We start from the raw sequence: 27,719 nt of genomic DNA on the forward strand, positions 1-27,719 counted from the left end.
CATTTTCTCCCTCCTTAAAGTCACTTAACACATAAGAGTTTTCTTCTGTTTCTTCCATATTGTACACCAATAAGTATGCAGAAAGTACTGTGCTACGGTTATGTCGAATGCAATATAAAGTAATACTCACCTCCTCTTCAGCCGTTTAGTTCGATATCCGTATGAGCGCTATTATTTTCAGTTGGGACAGCTATATATATTTCTCTCGTGGTGTAACTATTTTTCAGTTAACAGCTTGTATGAGTGAACCTTATATTTGTAATCCACTGTTGCATACTTATTGGTGTACAATATGGAAGAAACAGAAGAAAACTCTTATGTGTTAAGTGACTTTTAAGGAGGGAGAAAATGATACTTTAGATGATTTGATTTTAACTATTGACAACCTATTTTTTGAAATCGATGCCCTCAGAAAAAGGGATATTAAATTAGAGTTGGACATTAAATAATTCTCTATGTATCTAAAAGACAAGCGTATCCCTAGGGGATTACGTATTAAGAAATTTCCTTCCTTTAATGTCAATGATATGGATTTCATTAATAAATGGAATAGAATATTGGATATGTGTTCATTTGCACTCATGAACTTGCTTATAGAATATAAGGAAAGACAAAGAACTGATCTAATCAAAGAAATGAAGGATATACAAGGTAAACTAAAAGCAGTTCAAGGGGATGAAAAATTCAACAGCTATGATATACAGTTTAAAACGAATATGTACGAATTTAAGAAAGAATTATGGCTATTCAAGTCTCGCAAAATGGTGCGAGACAGGAGAGATTATGAGGCCAATCAGGTATACAAATGGACACATGACAATTCTACTCAAAAAATTGGGAGTTACAATAGGATAAAGAAACATAGATCTTATCCAAAATTGGGCAAAACAGTAACTTTCTCTGACACAGAATACGAAGTAGATTCATCAGACAATGAACCAGATATTCCAGCAGTTCTACAAGACCTAGAACCAGAGGAAACAAGAGAGGCCATAATTACACAGTCAAAAAACGAAGTGCCCCCAAGAAAACCAGCAAGAAAAAAACCCACAGAGGGACAAGGGGCAGAGGCTATAAAAGCAGGAGGTCACAAACAGTACCAGGCTCGCACCAAGAAGAAGCAAAAGGCACAGACAACATACTTAACAAGATCACAAGGACAGAAAGATCAGAAATATGCATGAATCATAACAATAGTGTCATCAATTTGTCAAAATACTCTCTTAATGAATCTGAGCTTAGATTACTGTCTAAAGGTCTTAGCTTTGTGCCGACAAGTCAATTTAATTTATTTGAAACCATAATTGATGTTAATCAATTTGTTCGCAAGATCACATTGCGTAAGCATTTCTTTGATACCAGAGACTTGACGGCACAAGACTCAGACACTAATGCACATGATAACCCTGATGATACTGTTACTAATAATATGTCCTTTCAGGATTGGTGTACTGTTGTGGATCTACAGCAAATGTCATGTGATAACAGTATAGATTCCTCTATCAGTCAGGGTTTAAGTAAACCTAGTTTTTCAAAATATAAAAAGAGAAATTATTTTTACCCGGTACACACTAGAACAAAAGCGATAGAGGTATTTCAAAAAACTGTTGAAGATAAGTTGAGGACATTACATGAAAAAGTCACCAAAAAACGACATTATATCTCATTTAATTTAACGCATAAAGAAAGATTAGCATTACAGAAATTGGAGAATAATGCCAATATCACAATAAGGCCATCTGATAAGGGGGGCAATGTTGTTGTGCTTAACACCGATGATTATGTAACAGAGGCAATAAGACAACTATCTGACAATGAAGTATATATTAAACTAAAAGAAAATCCTACTTCATCCTATAGGAAGGAATTATTTAAAATCATACAAGTGTTAAAGCACAACAATATTGTAGACATAGAAATAAGTGAAAACTTAATTCCACAACATCCTGTCACACCAATATTTCATATGTTCCCAAAAATACATAAAAGCATGGACAGTCCCCCTGGGCGTCCCATTATTGCGGGAATAGATTCCCTTAACGAACCTCTGTCAAAACTAATTGACACATTTTTGCAGCCTTTGGTCAAACAGTTACCCAGCTACATCCAAGACACTACTGCTTTATTAAACAAATTAAAACAAACAAAATGGAAAGCAACTTATAAATTTTGTGCAGTGGATGTGTCCTCTTTGTACACTTCTATTTCACATATAAAGGGTATGATGGCTATGGATAACATGTTTGACCTTTTTGGGAAATTTGAGCCCATAGTGAAACACTTTCTTCTTATGGGTATTGAATACCTTTTGACACATAATTTTTTTATGTTCGGGAGGGATTTCTATCTGCAAAGACGTGGGACGGCTATGGGGGCAAAATTTGCCCCTTCCTATGCCAATCTTTTTATGGCATGGTGGGAGCTGTCCCACGTCTTTGCGGATGGTAATCCCTTCAAGGATAAGATCATTCAGTATTATCGTTACATAGACGATCTGTTTTTTATTTTTGATGGCACTGATGAAGAGGCAGAACAGTTTCTAAAATTCCTAAATCACAATGAATGTGGTATTTCATTCACAGGAGAAGTAAATTCAATGAGTATTAAATTTCTGGATTTAGAAATTACAGGTGACAATGTCACTGGAGAGATAAATACCACACTATATAGGAAAGCGACATCAGGAAACACGACATTAGAGTACAACTCATGTCACCCTAGACATGTAATCAAAGGAATCCCAAAAGGGGAATACATTAGAGCCAAAAGGAACTGTTCTACTGAGGAATTGTATCAAGAACAGGCACAAATCATTACTACACGATTAATTGAACGAGGTTATAAGGCAGATCTTTTGAAGAAAATAAAACATGAGGTAGATTTAACACCAAGAGATAATCTTCTTAAATATAAACATCAAAACAGAAAGACCAAACTAATGAATAAACCGAAATTCATAACAACATACAGTAATGACTATCACAAAATATGTAGGATTATTAAAGATTCTTTACATATATTGGATACAGATCCAATAATAAAACAAATACTACATCAAGGGTGTGAATATGTCACTAGACGAGGTAAAACTTTGGGGAATACTTTGTCTCCTTCTGATCTCCCACAAAAATCCAAACAAACATGGTTACCTAAAAAGACAGGTTTTTATAAATGTAGACGCCCAATCTGTAAGACATGTAGTCATGTCGTAGAGGGACCTAAATTTAAATCCCATTCCACAGATCAAGAACATAATATCAAATATTCTATAAATTGCTCTAGTACACACGTTGTATATTTATTAACTTGCCAACAATGTGGGAAACAATACACTGGGAAAACGAAACGCTCCTGGAAGGATAGATTTTTACAACACCTTAGATCACTGGAAGAAACGGATTCTGATACCCCAGTAGCGAGACACTGTAGGGAATGTCATAATTCAGATAAGTTAAAACTTACCATTCAGGGAATAGATCACGTTCCTGTTTGGAAAAGAGGGGGGAGTAGAGATAACAAACTAAACAAGAGAGAAATATATTGGATGTTTGTTCTTAAAACTACCGTCCCATATGGCCTCAACATTAGGAGAGATTTAGACACATTTACATGAATCAACATATTTTTTTTTTCTCCTAATATTATCTGAATAAATAGTTTTTCTGTTTACTCCTATATTAATGTTCCATGACACATAGCAGCTTTTTGAGGTATATATTTCTGTTCTGTTTTTTCCTTAAAATCTAATAATCATTATTTTTTTTATTTTTTTCCCTATTGATCTAAATTAATAAATTCAGTGGAGATACATATAAGAAATAAAATTAAATTAAACAAAATTAAATAAGTAGACTAAATTTATTCATTAATATTTAGGCCATTAGTTTACTGATAGATAATATATTACACCAATATATATGCAGGTACTGTCTCTTTAAGACATTAAGGGAGTTTGTCCCTTTAAAAAGGAGGTGTGCACAGGTAATTACCTATGCAGTGATCAAGTGCGCAGGCACGAAACATGTATGCTACGTTCCTGTCTACACTGATGTGATTTTATTTACCTACACTCCGTGCTACGGTTTGTCAATTCTTTTAACATGAATCAATAAAAATTTGGATTTTACTCTACACCGGTCTGAAGAGGTATTTTGCGCATTCTTTACTCTACTTTTGTATTCACTATTATGGTATCCAGCAAATACCTGAGAATGCAGCATCTACACTGACCGGATATACTCACACTCCATTGTGCCGTACCTACTGAGGTCAGAATCTGGAGCGGAAGTACGCATAGACGCCGCGGAACAAGGTGAGAGAGGATCAGTGGCGCTTTCTTTGAAACTTTGTATCTATATATATATATATATATATATATATATATATATATATACACACACACACACACACACATATATTATATATATATATACACACCAGTGTCTTACAGATTGGGCGTCACTTCATTAACAAAACTGATTCCATCAGACATGAAATCAGCTCTCAACACAATTCCATTCTCTCCCCCCCTCAAATACTCTCACTCAACCACAACCCTCATAACCTGAAAATTAGTTCATTCTCCCCTGTTACTGAGGACGAAGTTTCAGCACTTATACTGCGCTCTCACCTCACTACCTGTCCCCTTGACCCTATCCCCTCACAGCTGCTCCCCTCTCTCTCTGCTACCCTTACCCCTATACTAACACACATTTTCAACCTCTCCCTCAGCACTGGTACATTTCCCTCATCAATGAAACATGCACTGGTCACACCTAACCTCAAAAAACCTTTCCTTGATCCTACCTCCCCATCCAACTACCGCCCAATTTCCCTCCTCCCTCTTGCTTCAAAGCTTCTCGAAAAGCTAGTATATGCACGCCTATCCCATTTCCTTACGTTAAACTCCCTTCTTGACCCGCTGCAATCTGGATTTCGTCCCTATCACTCCACAGAGACAGCTATTGTTAAAGTCACCAATGACCTACTTACAGCTAAATCAAAAGGCCACTTCTCTCTGCTTATCCTCCTTGATCTGTCCGCAGCCTTTGACACTGTCGACCACCCTCTTTTGCTCCAAACCCTCCAATCCTTCGGTATCTGTGACACAGCCCTTTCGTGGCTCTCCTCCTACCTGTCAAACCGTACCTTCAGTGTAGCCTTCTCTGGGGCCTCCTCTGCCCCGTCATCACTTTCTGTCGGAGTACCGCAAGGCTCTGTCCTCGGCCCCCTTCTCTTCTCAATCTATACGTCATCACTAGGTTCCCTTATTAAGTCCCACGGTTTCCAATATCATTTGTATGCCGATGACACCCAAATCTACTTCTCTGCACCAGAACTATCTCCTTCCTTGCTAACCCGTATCACTAACTGTCTTTCTCACATCTCTTCCTGGATGTCCTCTCACTACCTCAAGCTAAATCTCTCCAAAACTGAACTCCTCATTTTCCCCCCTTCTTCCAAAATCTCCACCCCCAATATCTCTATAACTGTCGACAACTCCATCATTCAACCTACCCCGCATGCCCGATGTCTCGGGGTCACATTTGACTCAGATCTTTCCTTCACTCCTCACATTCAGTCCTTGGCTACAGCCTGCCGCTTCCACCTTAAAAACATCTCTAAAATTAGACACTTCCTTACACAAGACACAACTAAGATTTTAATCCACTCTCTCATTCTTTCCCGCCTTGATTACTGCAACTCTGTCCTCTCTGGTCTCCCCACCTGCCGCCTAGCTCCTTTACAATCCATAATGAATGCCTCTGCCAGACTCATCTTCCTTACACGTCGCTCTTCATCTGCTGCGCCTCTCTGCCATTCCCTTCACTGGCTTCCTCTTGCCTCTAGGATCAAACACAAAACTCTCACTCTTACATACAAAGCCCTCAACTGCACTGCTCCCCCCTACATCTCAGACCTTGTCTCCAGATACTCTCCCTCCCGTCCCCTTCGCTCTGCTCATGACCTCCTACTCTCCTCCTCTCTTGTCACCTCATCACACTCCCGTTTACAGGACTTCTCCAGACTGGCTCCCATCTTGTGGAACTCTCTGCCTCGCTCCACAAGACTCTCTTCTAGTTTTAAAAGCTTCAAGTGCTCCTTAAAGACTCTACTGTTCAGGGACGCATACAACCTACGCTAACCTTTCCTAATACCAGTTCCTCTCCTCCAATGCAATCCCCTGAACCCTCTTAGCATGTAAGCCTAAAAGTCCAGCTGTTTGTAGATCACCTTCTTAAGAGCTGACTACAACAGTGCAACTCTTGGCAGGGCCCTCTACCCTATAATTGTTTTGTTGTACTCCCCCTTTGTTTATAGCGCTGCGGAATCTGTTGGCGCTCTACAAATAACCGATAATAATAATAATAATAATAATACACACACACACATATATATATATATATATATATATATATATATATATACACACACACACATATATATATATATATATATATATACACACACACACACACACATACATATATATATATATATATATATATATATATACACACACACATACATATATATATATATATACACACACACACACACATATATATATATATATATATATATATATATATATACACACACACATATATATATATATATATATATATATATACACACACACACACATATATATATATATACACACACACACACATATATATATATATATATATACACACACACACACACACACATATATATATATATATATATATATATACATATACATATACACACACACACACACACACACATATATATATATATATATATATATATATATATATATATATATAATATTTAAATGCATTGGAGCCCTTTGGAGTTAAGTAAATGAAAACATGTAAAATCATATTTATTCAATATTCATATTTATTTAACTGTTATAGTGTGTATTTGCTGTAAATATTTCACATTCCAATGTTCTGCACTTATGTATTTATAAATAGATATTCCTATACAGTATATATATATATATCTGTATATATCTATACCTATATATATTATCACTTATATATAGGTATAGATATGCATTGTACCAAAAACCATTAGATATATGTAGAAATATGTATTTATGAATAAATAGAACATAGTCTTGCATGTGAAGAACATTGGAATGTGACATTTTCATATTTTCATGTTGGGTTAGCACACAAGTTTGCGTATGAGTAGGGAGTTTTTCCACCTTTCTAGCTTCATTGACTTTTGTGGAGGAAAAGGTTATCGCGCACAGATACAATCAGAATGATTGCAGTCAGCCACCTAAGAGGTGGCGGACAAGTTAAGGAGCAGTGGTCTTACGTCTGGTGCTTCTTAACTTAAGTTTCCGGGGAGCCGGAAACTACGGGGGGTAGATTGCAGCATCCGCTGCTTGGTAAATAGACCCAAAAAGCTTACTTTTAGCGCAGTTAACGCTCGAGCAGGAGCATTAAATAGCGCTCCACTTGTAATCTGGCCCTTACTGCATCTAACAACTATATATGTTGGTTTATGTGTAGCCAAAGAATTAAAATCAAAATGTCTTTCATAAGAGGTGATGGACGTATTGGGGTCAATTCCAAACTTTCTGAAAATCTCGCTCAATTTAGAAAGAAACAAAAAGTTCATTCATATATATATATTTTTTTTTTTAACTAAAATAATCACAGTTAAGGTTGATAACTTCCACGATATTTAATCTACATTCCCACAGCCACAAATTTAAAACACCACTCAAGGGGGGAGGCGCCGCTGCTGGCTGCCACACTTTCCTCAGGCTCCTGACCTCTTCTGGATTTATCTTAATTTTAACCTTCTTACATTCAAAATTCATCATAATTATTTCAAGGACCAATACCGACTCCACATAACGCACAAATAGACTCATAAAAATTGAACGGATGACATTACTAAAGTGAGATACTCAACAGATGGAAATATACTCCCACCGGACCATCTTATTACCAGAAAGAGATACCTTCAGCTGAACACCACAAACAAGGTACACTTAAACAAAAAAAAAAAAAAAAAAAAAAAAAAAAAAAAAGACTCAACCCATGCACAAATTGGGTTTTGGATTTCATCATCCATTTAGCAATGCTCAGATTTTATTTCTAAACACAAGAAAAACTAATTGATTAAGTCTATTTTACTAAAATATATTGGTTTTAAAACCCCTGCATGCTTTCTTATCTATTATCTACAATGCAGCCTGAAGTTCAAAATCTCACACCTCACTCTGGCCTGAATCCTATAGAGCAGGGCAATGTAACCAGCCCCCACTGCTAACATTCCTACAAATACTAGAAGCTATTTTAACCCCTTCACTGCAGAGGGAATGACTACCCATACGCCCTCACATCTGCACTCCTTAAGACCCCAAAAAGTGGTTGCAGCACTCAGTCCCTCACTAGTGGCTACCCTAAAATCACTCAGCATTTTCAAAGGGACCGACAGGGGCTGTCGTGGAGGAAAATCAAAATTTAAAGTTCTATATCCTGACACTATCACAGCTGCCCCACCACCCTGTCCACCCGCAAGCCCAATTGAAGTGATCCAACCTAAAAGCCACAAAAACCGCACTATCAAATCAAGAAAATCTCTTTGTGTGATCCCTATTAGAAGACACATTGTCTCCAAAGTACAGAGCAAAAACTCAGAATCCCAAGACTGTCCTATCAGATCAATCCTATGCAATGCCAGCTCAATAAAGAACAAAACAGCTATTATTTCCGACCTTATTGAAACATGCGAATTAGCATGCATCACAGAATCATGGTTAGATGAAAATGCAGGGCCTATTCTAGAGGCAGCTATTCAAGACAATTATACAGTGTTCCACCGCCCGAGACAAGATCGCAAGGGAGGTGGAGTTATGATCTGTGCAAAATCATCCTTAAATCCCAGACCAATATCAGTCCACAAAACCCAATCTTTTGAATGTGTAGCTGCCAGCCTCTAAATAGAGAGAGGATTCCGAATACTGCTCATATACAGACCCCCAGGAGATGGGAAGAGATTTCTTCAGGAACTCCCAGACCTTTTGGCTGGCTTAATCCTTGAACACCCCAGGTGGCTTATATTAGGAGACTTCAACACTTGGATTGACAACACCCTATCCCTGCTTGGGCAGGATCTCCTCAGCTTGATGAGTATACTCGGCATTACACAAATCATCACCACTCCCACCCACAGAAAAGGTCATACACCACCCTGTCCACCCGCAAGCCCAATTGAAGTGATCCAACCTAAAAGCCACAAAAACCGCACTATCAAATCAAGAAAATCTCTTTGTGTGATCCCTATTAGAAGACACATTGTCTCCAAAGTACAGAGCAAAAACTCAGAATCCCAAGACTGTCCTATCAGATCAATCCTATGCAATGCCAGATCAATAAAGAACAAAACAGCTATTATTTCCGACCTTATTGAAACATGCGAATTAGCATGCATCACAGAATCATGGTTAGATGAAAATGCAGGGCCTATTCTAGAGGCAGCTATTCCAGACAATTATACAGTGTTCCACCGCCCGAGACAAGATCGCAAGGGAGGTGGATTTATGATCTGTGCAAAATCATCCTTAAATCCCAGACCAATATCAGTCCACAAAACCCAATCTTTTGAATGTGTAGCTGCCAGCCTCTCAATAGAGAGAGGATTCCGAATACTGCTCATATACAGACCCCCAGGAGATGGGAAGAGATTTCTTCAGGAACTCCCAGACCTTTTGGCTGGCTTAATCCTTGAACACCCCAGATGGCTTATATTAGGAGACTTCAACACTTGGATTGACAACACCCTATCCCTGCTTGGGCAGGATCTCCTCAGCTTGATGAGTACACTCGGCTTTACACAAATCATCACCACTCCCACCCACAGAAAAGGTCATACACTTGATCTAGTGTTTCAGTCTGGACTAGAAGTGTCACCAGTAACTGTAAACCCAGTTACCTGGTCAGACCACCACTCCATTCACTTCTCCATTGTATCACAATCAACCAGACACCAGCCTCAGAACCTGGTCAAACACCGCTCATTAAAAGGGGTTACACCACTGGATGTAGCATCACATATGGATCTAAGTGAACTAATGGGCACCTGCGAAGACCCCAGCTCCTTAGTCCGACTCTACAACAAAACCATGAGAGACACCCTAGAAAGCATTGCACCATCTCGCATACGCACTGTCCAAACCCACAACAATGCACCGTGGTTTGATAGCTCCATCAGAGAAATGAAAAGAACAGGACGTAAGCTCGAGAGAAAGTGGCGCAGAACACATGATCCAGAGGATAAAGCCGCTCTTACCAAACATCTAAATAAATATCAATCCAAGATAACTCAGAAAAAATCTTCATTTTTATCACGCGAAATTGCACTCTCACACAATAGACCCAGGCAACTGTTTCGCACAGTAGAAAGGCTCTGCAAACCAGCATGCATGCTTAGCCCCACCAACTTTTCTCAGGATAAATGTGAAGCATTTGCGAACTTCTTCAGAGACAAGATTTCCTCAATCCGAACCGCTATCACAGCAGGCCAAACAGTTACACACCAGAACCACTACAATGGAATGCCAGACTGCTCCAGTTTATGGTCCACTTTTACAAATGTGGATATAAAAGAAGTTAAAAACACCATACAAAAGTTGCACCCTACTACGTGTGACTTAGACCCTGCTCCAACTCAGCTCATATCTGGATGCATTGAAACACTCGCCCCAGTCCTCACAAAAATAGTGCAGTGTTCACTAAAAACAGGAGACTTTCCAGATCCTTTAAAAGAAGATGTGGTAAAACCACTCCTAAAGAAACCTTTATTAGACCCAGACTGCATGACTAATTACATACCAGTATCCAACTTCCCATTTCTGGGGAAAATAATTGAAAAAGTAGTGGCAACTCAACTGGAAGCCCATCTATCACGCCTAAACATATTTGATCCTTTCCAGTCAGGCTTCAGATGCCGCCACAGCACTGAAACAGCGCTAGTCCGAGTGCTAAATGATCTCCTCATGGCAAGAGACAAAGGTGATTACTCCATTCTAATCTTCCTGGATCTCTCAGCTGCATTTGACACCATTGACCATAGGATTCTAATAGAGCGCTTGCAGTACATCTGTGGTCTAAAAGGCACAGTCCTTAACTGGTTTAAATCCTTCCTCGCTGGTAGATCACAGAGAGTAATATCAGGATCAAGCTCATCAGCACCAACAGAACTGGCCTGCGGAGTTCCACAAGGATCTATCCTGTCTCCCATGCTATTCGCAGTTTACTTACTACCACTGAGGGACATCATTAACCGACATGGCCTAAGGTATCATTGTTACGCTGATGACACACAACTCTACTTCTCCTTTGCTCCAGATACTACAAACCCAGCATTCCGCATAAACAGTTGCTTAACAGATCTCATAGAATGGATGAATGCTAGCTGTCTCAAAGTGAACCCGGACAAAACAGAGTTACTCTTGGTGAGGGGACCCTGGGCATCAAAAATATCCCACGATCACCCAACTGGCCTGGAGCTTGGAGGCTCTGAACTCGTTAGTTCAGCAAAGGTACAAAACCTCGGAGTGCTGATTGACGCTGGATTATCTTTTAAACAGCAGATTTCCTCCGTAATAAAATCTGCCTACTTTCATCTGAAAAACATAGCCAGGATACAACACTTAATTCCACCGGATGATATGCCAACATTAATCCATGCATTTGTATCCTCTAGGCTAGATTACTGCAATGCACTTTACTTGGGCCTCCCAAAAAAAGAACTCCATCGCCTTCAGACTGTACAAAATGCAGCAGCAAGACTATTGACCAATCAAAATCGCCCCTGCCACATAAAACCTGTTCTTCACTCCCTGCATTGGCTTCCAATTAAATGGCGAACATATTTTAAAATTGGCCTGCTGACCTTCAAAGCCTTAAACAACCAAGGCCCACAGTACCTGAAAGAGCTCTTGACACCCTACATCCCATCCCGTTCACTTAGGTCAGCCAACAAATCCCTCCTCTCAGTGCCAAGAATAAGGACAAACTCTGCCATGCTGCCCCTACTTTCTGGAACTCTTTACCATGCGCAATCAGAGAGGCACCGTCCTTACAGACTTTTAAAAAAAAAAGCTAAAGACCCACCTCTTCCATCAGTCATTCAGTCCGCTTAGCTGACCTTCAGAAACTCCTAACTTTTATGTCTTATGTTGGTACAGTATATTTGTAAAGTGCTTTGAGTATCACAGGGAGAAAAGCGCTATATAAATCGCAAATTATTATATTATTATTATAATACAGTAGAATTGTATAATTAGCATATGCATAATAAAAAGACAATGCAATAGCATTTACTCTGAGGGGCATATTTATAAAAGTGCGAGCGGACATGATACAATGTAGCGTATCATGTCCGCTGCACATCAATAAATGCCGACAGCATACGCTGTCAGCATTTATCATTGCACAAGCAGTCCATCAGAACTGCTTGTGCAATACCGCTTCCTGCAGATTCACAGCGGGTTGATTTCTTTCCGCTGCTTCAGAGCAGACGGACAAGTTATGTAGCAGCGGTCTTTAGAACGCTGTTTCATAATTTCTGTTTCCGGTGAGCCTGAAGGCTCGCGGGAAACAAGGGGCATCAAGCTCCATTCAGAACTTGAAAATTTGGCCTCTGAATCTCAACTAAGCAGTAGATTTTTTTCTGACAAATGTATTTTTTTCCCCCATTTGCTGTCCCTCTGTATCATGTGACAGCCATCAGCCAATAACAGGCTAGTATATGTGTACCCTATGAGCACGCTTAGTAGGAACTGGTGTCTCAAAGTGTGTATATAAAAAGAGTGTGCAAAATTTGATAATAGAAGTAAATTGGAAAATCTCGTTGAAACCGCTTGCTCTATCTAAATCATGAAAGTATAATTTTGACTTTAGTGTCACTTTAACAGCCAACAACGTTGGTGCTGAGTGGGAGGGAATGTGGGAGGCAGGTGGATTAGGGTGGGAGTGGTGGGATTCCCTTTCATACAGACAAAAGTGTAGGGCAGGAAGAGAGGGCGGGATGGAGCCCTTCATTACAGAAATTGTTTGGATGGTGAACCCTAAGTTACAGAAAAAATCTGATCTTAGTGGGGGAAGGGGAGAACCTGCACTACAGAAAAATAATTATTATTTATTAAATGATAAAAATAAATGATAATGTGTTACTAGAAGGGTGACTGCCAGTAACATATATATTGGGGGGAGAGAGGAGGGTAAGAGAGCTGTTGTAGGGGGATCAGGGAATTGGGAGGGTGAGGAGGGACCCCTACACTACAGAAATAACAAAATATATATTTAAAAAACAAAAAAGAAACCATAACCTGCAGTTTGCCTACCATTACCCAAGATGGTGGTAACCATTTTGTGTGTGTGGGGGGGTGTTTGGGAGGGATCATAGGGTAGGAGGAGTCAGGTGGGAGGATATTCTTTACACTGCAGCTGATATTAACCTTAAATGCTAACTGATTAACCCCTTCACTGCCGGGAATTACAAAAGTGTGGTGAGCAGCTGCAATTAGCCATCTCTAAACAAAGGGGACCCCAAATAAGTTTTTACAACCATTTGCCTTATGGTTGCAGTAGTTGTGTGTAAATAATTTCAATGATAAACCGAAAGCTTGAGGAAAAGTTAATGCTTTTATAAAATATAATCTTTCCAAACTTCACTGTACAGAATAAGGTTTGCTTTTGCTGAATATCTATTACTATCAGAATATGGAGACAAAAGGTTCTAAATATTGTAAATCTCGTTAATTCATAACATTATATGTTGGTACTTTTTTTTTTTTTTTAAACGGCGTAACCATCTTAGTTGAAAATTAACAAGATTAGATGATAACCTGTTAAATCCAAATTGTGAAAACCTGATTGCTGATAGAAATTCAGTTTAAGGAGATGAAAATGCTGTAACTTACATATGTGCAAGATATCACGTATGTGTAATAAACACAAATCTATATGTAAATATATATCCTGCCTACTAGAGTCTACAATTATGATGAATATAGGTTTAATGAATCTAGACCTTATATTCATATCTACGTAGAAAATGTCATCAGTGGATATATCTAATGTGCAAGATAATACTATTATTCTTAATCATCTTGAAATACAAATAAACATGTAAGTAAGATTGGAATCAACTCTATTGTCTTTCGTATATTACTTACAACATATGCAAGTCAGCAATAATACTTATATTAACAATGATAAGAATTTCTCTTAAATTATTTTGTCATTATCAAACATTTTTTTCTTATTTGTTATTTTATTTGATCTATTTGTTTGATTATTTTGCTTTGACTCAATTGTTTTTATAATTTTTTTCAGATGACATAGAAGTGAGGGGTTCAAAAAAACGAGCCTTACGGGTGGCTGTCCTGACAACCTCTGTGTTAATGGTTATAGGATTATTTTTATTAATGCTGCAGAGAACTAAGAGTAAACTAGATGAAGGTAAGAGCACATAACAATGCAATTGAGCTGGTTGTTCGTTCCTGTGAGTGCACTTCTCTTTGTGTGTATATATTTCACACACACACACATATATATATATATATATATATATACAGGTAGCCCTCAGTTTACGCCGGGGTTAGGTTCCAGAAGGAATGGTTGTAAATCGAAACCGTTGTAAATTGAAACCCAGTTTATAATGTAAGTCAATGGGAAGTGAGGGAGATAGGTTCCAGGCCCCTCTCAAAATTGTCATAAGTAACACCTAATACATTATTTTAAAAGCTTTGAAATGAAGACTTTAAATGCTAGATAGCATTATAAACCTAATAAAATAATCACACAACACAGAATATATAATTAAACTAAGTTAAATGAACAAAAACATTTGCTAAACAGCATTATAAACCTAATAAAATAATCACACAACACAGACTTCACTTGCATTTTTCTGCAAACAGTTCTTTCTATGCATTCCAATCTGGACTGAGTTATAGACAGGAAGATCTTGTTCCTTTGAAATCTGCTCGATAGCTCAGGTCTGGTTAAACTGATTAATTTCAGCTTGCTTGGCTTTGCTGCAACACAAGTGGACAGCTCCACCTACTGGCTATTTTAATAAATGAACTGCTTCTCAATGCTTTTCAATAGCAGTCACATGACTGGAAAAAAAGGTTGTTATTCTGAAACGGTGTAAATTGAACCGTTGTAAAATGAGGGCCACCTGTATATATATATATACTGTATATATACACATATATAATGTCATATGGTAGGCCTAGTTATGACGTCAAACCCTAGCTTGTAAATGTTTTGCTTGTGGGACTCAGTTCCTTATTAGCCCACCCGGCTTTGGAAGTGAAAGAAGGGGGGCTCACTTACCACATTTGCACTGCTGACTCCGGGTGAGATCATTCCTAGGGCGGATACATCCCATGTATACGCTATTCATGAAATAGGGGCAGACAATCAACCTTGAGTGCCAGTTCATCATTTAACTGTTGAATTACATCTGATACTTTGCATGCATCTGAAACACTTGGCTCACTGCATGAATGCTTCTCTAACTGTATATTATTCACTGCTTTGGATATCACTGCTTTTTTGCATGGCAAAGCCTCTGAGAGCTATATAGCTAGAAATAGATGTGTGACATTTTTGAATGGATATCAACACTTTGCTAAAATTAAATGAACTGCATTAAATGTTATTAAACCGAGTCTTGACACATACAGAGGGGAGACTTTATTCATAAGCTCATTAGCTTCTTGCTTGCACATAACTGTAAAAACTTCTGGAATCTCCTGTCATGCGGACTGATGTTTTGATTTTAGTCTGACGGGGGATGCCCGGTCTAGGTGGTTGTAACATTTGCAGCTTATATATATATATACTGTATATATATATATATATATCCTATATAATAAAAGGCCAGGTATGTTTGTCAGATGCAGTCATGCGCAGTAGAGACTGTGCAAGGACAAACATACCTGGCCTTTAGGGGCGTGACCGGTGAGAGAGCTGCAATGGGGGCATGACCGGGCGTGATGAGGGGCATGGCCGGATGGGGCGCCGCAATGGGGGGCGTGGTCGGGTGGGCGTGGCCAGACTGAAGTGCCATATCGCTGCCATTACAAGTTTCTGAAAAGCCGCCTTGTGTGTGCAATATGGTGGCAATAAGCTCCATACCGCACAAAATCCAAGGGCTGAGAATATGTGCTCGTACACGCTTTCCCCATAGTCATCAATGGGGAGAGAGTATTAGAAAACCTGCGATTGCAGAATGAAAAGCTCCGTAACGCAACCCCATTGATGACGATGGGGAAAAAAGTTACTTTTAAACCTAACACCCTGACATAAAGCCCAAGTCTAAACACCACAAATCTGCTGCCCTTGACATCGCCACCACTAACAAAAAATATTAACCCCTATTTTGCCGCTCCCTGACATCGCCGCCACTATAATAAAGTTATTAACCCCTATTCCCCAACATCGCCAACACTATAATAAAGCTATTAACCCCTATTCTGACGCTCCCCGACATCACCACCACTAAATAAAGTTATTAACCCCTAAACCACTGGCCTCCCACATCACTGTCACTAAATAAACCTATTAATCCCTAAACTGCCAGCCCCCCACATCACAAAAAACTAAATTAAACTATTAACCCCTAAACCTAACAACCAAATAAAAATTACAATATCCCTATCTTACAATAGATAATAACTTACCTGTAAAATTAAAAAACCTAAGTTTAAACTAACAATTAACCTAACTTAACTATTATAATAAAATTAAAAAAACTACCAATTAAAAAAGCAAAATTACACATTAAAAAAAAACTAACACTACTAAAACATGTAAGTCTAAAATTACAAAAAAAATAAAAAAAATACTAAATTACGAAAAATAACAAACAAAATTATCTAAAATAAAAACAATTACACCTAATCTAATAGCCCTATAAAAATAAAAAAGTCCCCCCCAAATAAAAAACCCTAGAATACAATAAACTACCAATAGCCCTTAAAAGGGCCTTTTGTAGGGCATTGCCCTAAAGAAACCAGCTCTTTTACCTGTAAAAAATACAAAGACCCCCAACAGTAAAACCCACCACCCAACCAACCCCCCAAAATAATAAACCTAACTAACAAAAACCTAAGCTACCCATTGCCCTGAAAAGGGCATTTGTATGGGCATTGCCCTTTAAAGGGCATTTAGCTCTTTTACACTGCCCTTAAAATGGAATTCAGCTCTTTTACATAAAGCCCAAACCCTAATCTAAAAAAAATACCCACCCAAAAAGATTTAAAAAAGAAACTAACACTAACTCCCAAAGATCTGCTCACAGTTTCTGAAGTCCAGATGGCTTCTTCTATCTTCATCCCGGCGGCGTCTTCTATCTTCATCCCGGCGGCCCGGAGTGTCCTCTTCATACGGTCACCGCCATACACTATATCCTCAATTCAAGGGTGCCTTTTCAAAATGGTGTCCCTTGCATTCCTATTGGCTGATTTAATTTTTTTAAAATTCAAATTAGCCAATAGAATGAGAGCTACTATGAATCCCCAGCGAGAAAATAAATTTTACACATTCTCTGAACGCGACTATCTACATTAGGTATCCCTGAAAGCGGCCATTTTCTAGACCACGTAACTATCTGAAGGCAGTGGAGCTGGTAATCATTACTGACTTTCCTATATACAGAGGCAGGGATTCTACAACTCTGAGCATGGAGGTGACTAAGGCTGATGTATTCAAGCTGCTGTCAGAATTTGAACAGTCCATATGCGAGAGAATTGATGGCTTTGTGTCTAAGCTAAGAGACACGCGCATGGAGATGGCCCGACTTGCCACAGGGGCGTCTACCGGGCCCAACGATCAGAGGAAAGAAGTTCAGCCGAGCGAACAAGCAAATGAGGATGAGGTTATCGATGAAGCGCAACATAGTTATTCGGAGTCCACATCACCTGCCTCCGCATACACCGTGGGAGGTGCGGCCGATATCTGGCAAGAGGCCGGCGGATCACTCTCGGTGGCTGCTGTGATCACAGAACTCTCCGAGGATCACATCTCCAGACAGCCAATCTCTCCAGCTCAAATAAGGTTTGGGGTGAGTCTAAATAACACTTGGCTCCCCCTCAAGCAGTTGCCACCAAGGACCACTCAATATCTCCCGCATAAAGCTGGTGGCTGAGGACCGCAGGGAAGAGCGACTCCCCCATAGACCGCCCATTCATGAACAGTCCATTACTGCCAGACTGCACATGCAGGTCTGGACAACTACCCTTCTATGTGACAACTTTTCCCGCATGCAAACGGGATAGGCAGGATACACGGGTGGGAAAGAGACTTTGGGCATGCTAAACCCACCTGGATAGTCTTACATCTTGAGGTCCCCCTGTGCTCTATTGTCCCATACCATACACAACCTGATATTGTACCTTTTCTTTGTACCTGTGTACACAAATGTATATACTCCTATATGGATGAGTTCACATTATGGCCGTTTTAGTAAGCACTGGTACTCCACCTACCAAACCTGATATTGTACTTTTTCCTTGTCCCTGAGTGCACAAATATGAATTCTCTTATCTGGATGAGCTCATAATATGGTCGTTTAACAAGCATATGTACCTAACTTATCTCTTGGCACAGTGTAAAGTATATTTTTATTCTGTTTGTGCTTAAAACTAGTTGTTTAAGAATTTAACTAAGGGAACTTCTGGGATCTACTTTGATTCATATAGTATGCTACTTCTTCTGATTCTTATAATACACCTGCCATGTACTGCTACTGTTTTAACCCTATGTCCCTAGTAGTAAACTTAGTAGACATTGCCCTCACTAGATGGGAGGTTAATATTGTCACTCGCTTTAAAATTATAGCAGTCCCCTTCTGATAATATATGTTGTGCTGTGGAGACCATTTACGCCAAATATAAATTAGGTTACATGGCTTATCCAAGGAAGGGGACTTTATCACCAGCCCTGAATCCCCCCCCCCCCTCACTGTGTGGTAAGGGATAAATGGCTTACCCTCCACACTCCCCATTTGACAGAGTTATGTAGTCTCTGTCCTATTCGTAGAGCCTTTGCTTTGGTTTGTACCCGCATGTGTATAAGAATGGCTCTCCGGATCTTATTATTGAAAGTTCTATTATGACTATTATTCCATGTACTGAAGTCTGCAAACTGTCCATCCCTATACTTTTTGTATACATATCAGTCTCTGTATGCACTTAATGTATGCGATAGATTCGTTGGTAAGATGATTAGGGGTTAGAGGGCCTAAGGTAACCTACATACGTGTTTCCTGCGTTGGGGCGACTGACAATCAATAGAGCCATTGGTTAATCTTAACTATAAGCTGGATATATATTATTACATTTGGGTGAAATATTTTCTCGTTTTTCAGTATAAAGTAACTAAACGTGACTGTGTTTGATTGTATTCCTCTACCTCTTAGTATTCAGACTTATTGGTGAAGCCGTTTCTGCAGATTTATTTTTCTGATATAATGCTTAGTATGAGAATATTTAATGTTGTTATGTTTAAGTTTATCATCTCCTTCAATTTTACTACTAGTTCTCAGGACCTACCCATGGTCCTAGCAGACATATGAAGGAACTTGCAAGTGCAGACCTTGACTGGGCCTGTGCTACTCAAAAACCTTCTGATTAGCAAATTAAATTTATTGGGGTCCATAAGTGGCCTCAGGTGTCTTTGAGGGTAAAAAGAGGGCACTTTTAGGTTTGCTCCCCAATCCCTATGCATTTGAATTATGTTTCAACTTGGGTACACTATGCAACTGTTGTGATAAGGGATCTATCCCTATATATGTTCTTATGTACTTCTTGTGTATATGATTTGTTTTTGCATTTACTGCGCGTCATAAGTTTGCTTGAGCAAACCGTTTGATATCTTTGTAATTGTTTTTTTTTTTCCCCTCAATAAAAAAAAACATATTTAAAAAAAAAAAAAAAGAAAAAAAAAGTAGTTGGGACTCGGGTAAGAGGCAGGCCCCCTTATGCAAGCGCCAAGCCTGGCAGGGTGGGCAAGGAATATCTAGTGGGGGGGGGTAATTGCCCCCCCTGTAGGGATGCCTATGTTCCCACCTTTTTGCTCTTTTACTGTAAAGTTGTTGGTGGTGGCGAAGGGGTGATGTAGCATGGCTGGATTAAGTCTCTCCAGTATCCCTATCTGAAGACCCAAAATATTATAGGAACTAAATATATAGGGGTCAATTTATTATTGTGTGAACAGACATGATATGATGTAGCGTATCATGTCTGCCGCATATTGATAAATGTAGACGGTATACGCTGTCATCATTTGCATTGCACCAGCAGTTCTTGTGAACTGCTGGTGCAATACCGCCCCCTGCAGATTTGGGGCCAATCGGCCGCTAGCAGGGGGTGTCAATCAACCCGATCGTATTCGATCGGGCTGATTGCTGTCCGCCACCTCAGATGTGGCGAATGAGTTAAGGAGCAGCGGTCATAGGACCGGTGCTTCTTAACTTCCACTTCAGGCGGAACTGAAGCGGAGTGGGTTAGAAGCAGCATACTCTGCTTCATAAATCGACCCCATAGAATGGTAGTTAATTATCTAGTTCATCAAATTACTCCTTAGTGCACATTCGTAGAGACACTTGCCCATACTTAGCAAGTCATAAAATGCAATCTGGGCAAATCTAATTTATAAAATAGCCAGTTACTAATGTATGGCATTGCATGTTGTGTGTTTAGTAGCTTTTTCATTCAATATATTGTTATTATTATCATTGTTGCATATAAAGTGTCTTAAAATAAAAATACTTTCTCTCTTTCTAGAAGAAAAAAGGCTCTGCAGTGAAGAGAACTATTTTTCAGGTAAAATAAACTGTGTTAACTTCTATGCATTATAGAAAAATAATTCCATATGTAACCTAAATGAATTTATCATTTTTGTTTGCAGGATTTCACTTAAACCAATAACCTAATTCTACTAAATAACCAAAATCATCAAATGTAGCTATGTTTCATTTAAAATGTGTCACAGAGATAAGGTATGGGTGAAGCATAAGTGGTTGCATATTATTATGCTGACAGATGTGAGAACATAGCTTTGTTCTACAAAATACCACGTCCTGGTAACTATCCAGGCAGATATTTTGTTAAAGGAACACTGAATCCAATTTATTTCCTAAGAGATGAAGAGTCCACGACTTCATCAATTACTAGTGGGTCTATTACTCCTGGCCAGCAGGAGGAGGCAAAGAGCACCACAGCAAAGCTGTTAAGTGTCACTCCCCTATCCATAATCCCTAGTCATTCTCTTTGCCTTTGTCAATGGAGAAAATTAAGTTTTGGTGTCTGAAGGAAATTGGATTTCTTTCGCTTCAAGCAAGATTTTTGGGTCTAGCTGTAGTCCACCTGAATCTCTGCAGTAGAGTAGTGGTGGCTTTAAAGCAGTTAGGAACTTGTGAGGTGGGCCTTGCTGCATTTCCTAACATATTGCTGCCCTAGTATAGAAAGCCAGAGTAGGTTTACTCTGTTCTTTCTTTTTCTACAGGTCTCTGTAAGGAGTATGTGTCCTTTCATGCCTTGAAAGCTGTCTCCCTGCTGGACAGCTAGATTGCAGGTAAGTGCATTTTGTCTTCTGGGTACTGGAGACTTGCACTTAAAGGAATTGTATCTACATATTTCATTGGAACATGTGGTATCCTTTGTAAAGATATTTATGGGCAGGCTGCAGGCACTGATTTATGTGATTTGAGACCTAAGGGTTAATTCTTTATTTTGGTGTTAAAGCATTCCCTTTTTATGTTTATTATGGCTCATGTGTTATGGAAAGGTCCGGTACATACACAAACTAACAGTAGTGTTTTTTTGTTTTTTCAAATTGTCTTAATCCTTTGTTTTTGGGAACAAAGTATGGTATAGTGAGTAACTCTACTGTTTTTTTAACCTGGTATCTCAGGTTTAATTTTTAGTGTGTTAAATTTACAGGTTTAACTTATATTACCCTGTATATCAAAATGTAGATTCTTCTTTATTATCTATATGATTTTTTTTTCATCTAGTAGCACCAATTGTTTCACCTATGCAATTTTGTGCTAATTGTTTAGCTAGAATGCTACAGTGTAAATATAAATGATTGCCCCATGAGTCTGGTGTCTCTCAGGGGCAGGGTCGGGCTGGGTCCAAAAAAAGGTCCGGGTATTTTAGGGCAAAGAGGTCCATTCACCCCCCCCTTGCTCACCATTTCTTATTTAACCGTATAATACTTAACATTTCCAATACACTATAATCACTGTATTTTGTCAATTGAAAAAATATAAAAAAAACACAATAAAATAAAAAAGTGCTATTTTTTCATGAAATACAAGTGCATTGTTAAAAGATTCCATCTGAATCAGCCAAACCTTAATATAGATTTTAAAGAGTATGAAAGCCAAAAGTAAACTTTTACGATTCAGATACAGCATGTCTTTTCAAGACACTTTTTTTTTAAACTAACTTCTATTATCATGTTTACTTTGTTCTTTTGGTATCCTTTGTTAAAAACATATGTACATGTCCTCAACTATCATCTCCTTCAATTTTACTACTAGTTCTCAGGACCTACCCATGGTCCTAGCAGACATATGAAGGAACTTGCAAGTGCAGACCTTGACTGGGCCTGTGCTACTCAAAAACCTTCTGATTAGCAAATTAAATTTATTGGGGTCCATAAGTGGCCTCAGGTGTCTTTGAGGGTAAAAAGAGGGCACTTTTAGGTTTGCTCCCCAATCCCTATGCATTTGAATTATGTTTCAACTTGGGTACACTATGCAACTGTTGTGATAAGGGATCTATCCCTATATATGTTCTTATGTACTTCTTGTGTATATGATTTGTTTTTGCATTTACTGCGCGTCATAAGTTTGCTTGAGCAAACCGTTTGATATCTTTGTAATTGTTTTTTTTTTCCCCTCAATAAAAAAAAACATATTTAAAAAAAAAAAAGTAGTTGGGACTCGGGTAAGAGGCAGGCCCCCTTATGCAAGCGCCAAGCCTGGCAGGGTGGGCAAGGAATATCTAGTGGGGGGGTAATTGCCCCCCCTGTAGGGATGCCTATGTTCCCATCTTTTTGCTCTTTTACTGTAAAGTTGTTGGTGGTGGCGAAGGGGTGATCGGGCTGATTGCTGTCCGCCACCTCAGATGTGGCGAATGAGTTAAGGAGCAGCGGTCATAGGACCGGTGCTTCTTAACTTCCACTTCAGGCGGAACTGAAGCGGAGTGGGTTAGAAGCAGCATACTCTGCTTCATAAATCGACCCCATAGAATGGTAGTTAATTATCTAGTTCATCAAATTACTCCTTAGTGCACATTCGTAGAGACACTTGCCCATACTTAGCAAGTCATAAAATGCAATCTGGGCAAATCTAATTTATAAAATAGCCAGTTACTAATGTATGGCATTGCATGTTGTGTGTTTAGTAGCTTTTTCATTCAATATATTGTTATTATTATCATTGTTGCATATAAAGTGTCTTAAAATAAAAATACTTTCTCTCTTTCTAGAAGAAAAAAGGCTCTGCAGTGAAGAGAACTATTTTTCAGGTAAAATAAACTGTGTTAACTTCTATGCATTATAGAAAAATAATTCCATATGTAACCTAAATGAATTTATCATTTTTGTTTGCAGGATTTCACTTAAACCAATAACCTAATTCTACTAAATAACCAAAATCATCAAATGTAGCTATGTTTCATTTAAAATGTGTCACAGAGATAAGGTATGGGTGAAGCATAAGTGGTTGCATATTATTATGCTGACAGATGTGAGAACATAGCTTTGTTCTACAAAATACCACGTCCTGGTAACTATCCAGGCAGATATTTTGTTAAAGGAACACTGAATCCAATTTATTTCCTAAGAGATGAAGAGTCCACGACTTCATCAATTACTAGTGGGTCTATTACTCCTGGCCAGCAGGAGGAGGCAAAGAGCACCACAGCAAAGCTGTTAAGTGTCACTCCCCTATCCATAATCCCTAGTCATTCTCTTTGCCTTTGTCAATGGAGAAAATTAAGTTTTGGTGTCTGAAGGAAATTGGATTTCTTTCGCTTCAAGCAAGATTTTTGGGTCTAGCTGTAGTCCACCTGAATCTCTGCAGTAGAGTAGTGGTGGCTTTAAAGCAGTTAGGAACTTGTGAGGTGGGCCTTGCTGCATTTCCTAACATATTGCTGCCCTAGTATAGAAAGCCAGAGTAGGTTTACTCTGTTCTTTCTTTTTCTACAGGTCTCTGTAAGGAGTATGTGTCCTTTCATGCCTTGAAAGCTGTCTCCCTGCTGGACAGCTAGATTGCAGGTAAGTGCATTTTGTCTTCTGGGTACTGGAGACTTGCACTTAAAGGAATTGTATCTACATATTTCATTGGAACATGTGGTATCCTTTGTAAAGATATTTATGGGCAGGCTGCAGGCACTGATTTATGTGATTTGAGACCTAAGGGTTAATTCTTTATTTTGGTGTTAAAGCATTCCCTTTTTATGTTTATTATGGCTCATGTGTTATGGAAAGGTCCGGTACATACACAAACTAACAGTAGTGTTTTTTTGTTTTTTCAAATTGTCTTAATCCTTTGTTTTTGGGAACAAAGTATGGTATAGTGAGTAACTCTACTGTTTTTTTAACCTGGTATCTCAAGTTTAATTTTTAGTGTGTTAAATTTACAGGTTTAACTTATATTACCCTGTATATCAAAATGTAGATTCTTCTTTATTATCTATATGATTTTTTTTTCCTCTAGTAGCACCAATTGTTTCACCTATGCAATTTTGTGCTAATTGTTTAGCTAGAATGCTACAGTGTAAATATAAATGATTGCCCCATGAGTCTGGTGTCTCTCAGGGGCAGGGTCGGGCTGGGTCCAAAAAAAGGTCCGGGTATTTTAGGGCAAAGAGGTCCATTCACCCCCCCCTTGCTCACCATTTCTTATTTAACCGTATAATACTTAACATTTCCAATACACTATAATCACTGTATTTTGTCAATTGAAAAAATATAAAAAAAACACAATAAAATAAAAAAGTGCTATTTTTTCATGAAATACAAGTGCATTGTTAAAAGATTCCATCTGAATCAGCCAAACCTTAATATAGATTTTAAAGAGTATGAAAGCCAAAAGTAAACTTTTACGATTCAGATACAGCATGTCTTTTCAAGACACTTTTTTTTTAAACTAACTTCTATTATCATGTTTACTTTGTTCTTTTGGTATCCTTTGTTAAAAACATATGTACATGTCCTCAACAGGAATGCACTACTGGGAGCTAGCTGGTGATAGGTGGTTACACACATGTGTACTTATCATTAACTTACTAGATGTGTTCAGCTAGCTTCCAGTAGTGCAAAGCCAGGCGATGTTTCTGCACCACGTGACACGGCACATGAAATGTCCCGCTTGGCCTACGACTGCAGCTCACTTGTGGCATCATGTGACCCGTGTCATGTGTGTGTACAAATCTGCAGATGGGGTATCCCATACTCTGTCCCACATGAGTGTACAGGTATGTATTATTGTACAGCCGCACACAGCACTGCACACAGCGGTGCAGTGCTGTGTGCGGCTGTGCAATATGTTACTGCAGGGGTCAAGTCCTACATAAAAACGTGTGAAAACTCACCAAGACTTCCACCCCCTCATAAATAAATATTGTTTAATACATACACATACACACACACATATATATACACACACATACACACACACATACATATATACACACATAGACACACACACACATACATATATACACACATAGACACACACACACACATACATATATACACACATAGACACGCACACATATGCACACATACATACATACATATATACACACATAGACACACACATACAACGCACACATATGCACACACACACACACATATACACACATAGACACATGCACACATATGCACACACACACACACACATATATACATACATAGACACACATACATGCACGCACACACATATACACACACATAGACACACATGCACACACACACACACATACATATATACACGCATATGCACACACACACGCACATACATACATATATACACACATAGACACACACAACACATACAATGCACACATATGCACACACATATATACACACATAGACACATGCACACACACATATATATATACACACATAGACATACATGCACACACATACATATATACACACATAGACACACATGCACACATATGCACACACACATACATATATACACACATAGACACACACACACACACACACATATATATATACAAACACAGTCACATGCACATATATATATATATATACATATATATGTGTGTGCATATGTGTGTATATATGTGTGCGTATATATGTATATGTGTGCATATATATGTGTGTGTGTATATATATATATATATATACACACACACATATACATTTATACGCACACATATATACACACATATGCACACACGCACAAACATATATACACACATATGCACAAGCACACATACATATATACACACATACACGCACACCTATAAGCACACATATATATACACACATACACCCACACCTATAAGCACACATATATATACACACATACACACACATGCACACATATGCACACACACACATACATATATACACACATAGATATACACACACACACATACATATATATATATATATATATATATATATATACACATAGAGACACACCTCGTATCTAAGCCTCTGCAGACAGCCTCCTTATCTAAGTGCTTTTGACAGACATGCAGTGTAGTCAATCAGTGACGACTACTAAATAACTTCACAGGAGTGAGCACAATGTTTTCTATGACACACATGAACTAACTGTGAAAAACTTTCAAAATGCGCTGAGCTAAGAGGCGGTTTTCAATGGTTTAGAAATCAGTTTGAGCCTAGCTAGGTTTAGCTTTTCAAAAATACAACCAAGGTAACGAAGCAAATTTGATGATTAAAGTAAATTGGAAAGTTGTTTAAAACTGCATGCCCTATCTGAATCATGAACGTTTAGTTTTGACTTTACTGTCCCTTTAAGTCACCTGGCCACCTGCTGAGTCTGCTCACAGCATCACCGCAGCTCTCCTCACTGGCACTGCTTACTGGATCGGGAATCCTGGATGGACCCAGCTGCAGCATCTCTCCCCTCCGAGGAAGAAAGCACTCAGCGCTGTGCCACTGACACTCTGACAGCCTCTTTGTGTCACGTCGTGGACACAGCACGCAGCATGCTGGCATCAGTGAGTGTAGTGCAGCGGCGTGCTGGGCCCGGGCATGTCATGTCACTCACAGTGCTAGGTTAGCCTCCTCCTTCCTCAGTCAGTCAGTCAGTAGTCACGTGAGACAGTCACCGATGGAAACAGTGCGCCTATGCGATAATACAGCTGATTTGGAATGGGGATTATTATGACTGGCGTCGCTGAACCTGAACTTTAGAATGAGACGAATCAGAATTCAGCAATGTGCAAATTGCATTGCAAAGAACATATGCAATACTAGTAATTATACTATACAAACTTTACCAAACATTTATTAAATATATTTAAAAAATATATATTTTCAGTTCTTTTTTTAAAAAAAATTGTATGCGGTGGCGGTGGTGAGCGAGGCTAAACTATCTTGCGGCCTACCGGGCATTTATCCGGTATGCCCTATGGCCAGTCTGGGCCTGCTCAG

General features: G+C 38.8%; 1 protein-coding gene across 1 annotated transcript in view; it reads left to right on the forward strand.

The window, feature by feature from the left end:
- Nucleotides 1-1,429: 1,429 nt before the first annotated feature.
- Nucleotides 1,430-27,719, forward strand: part of LOC128664315 (uncharacterized) — an 88,441-nt gene continuing 62,151 nt past the window's right edge. Inside the window, exons 1-4 of the mRNA XM_053719155.1 lie at nucleotides 1,430-2,294; nucleotides 2,583-2,875; nucleotides 17,659-18,105; nucleotides 23,509-23,581. Of these exons, the coding sequence (XP_053575130.1) occupies nucleotides 1,430-2,294; nucleotides 2,583-2,875; nucleotides 17,659-18,105; nucleotides 23,509-23,581 (1,678 nt within the window). The remainder of the gene's footprint in view (nucleotides 2,295-2,582; nucleotides 2,876-17,658; nucleotides 18,106-23,508; nucleotides 23,582-27,719) is intronic.

Source organism: Bombina bombina, chromosome 6 (genome assembly GCF_027579735.1).
Source record: "Bombina bombina isolate aBomBom1 chromosome 6, aBomBom1.pri, whole genome shotgun sequence".
NCBI lineage: Eukaryota > Metazoa > Chordata > Amphibia > Anura > Bombinatoridae > Bombina > Bombina bombina.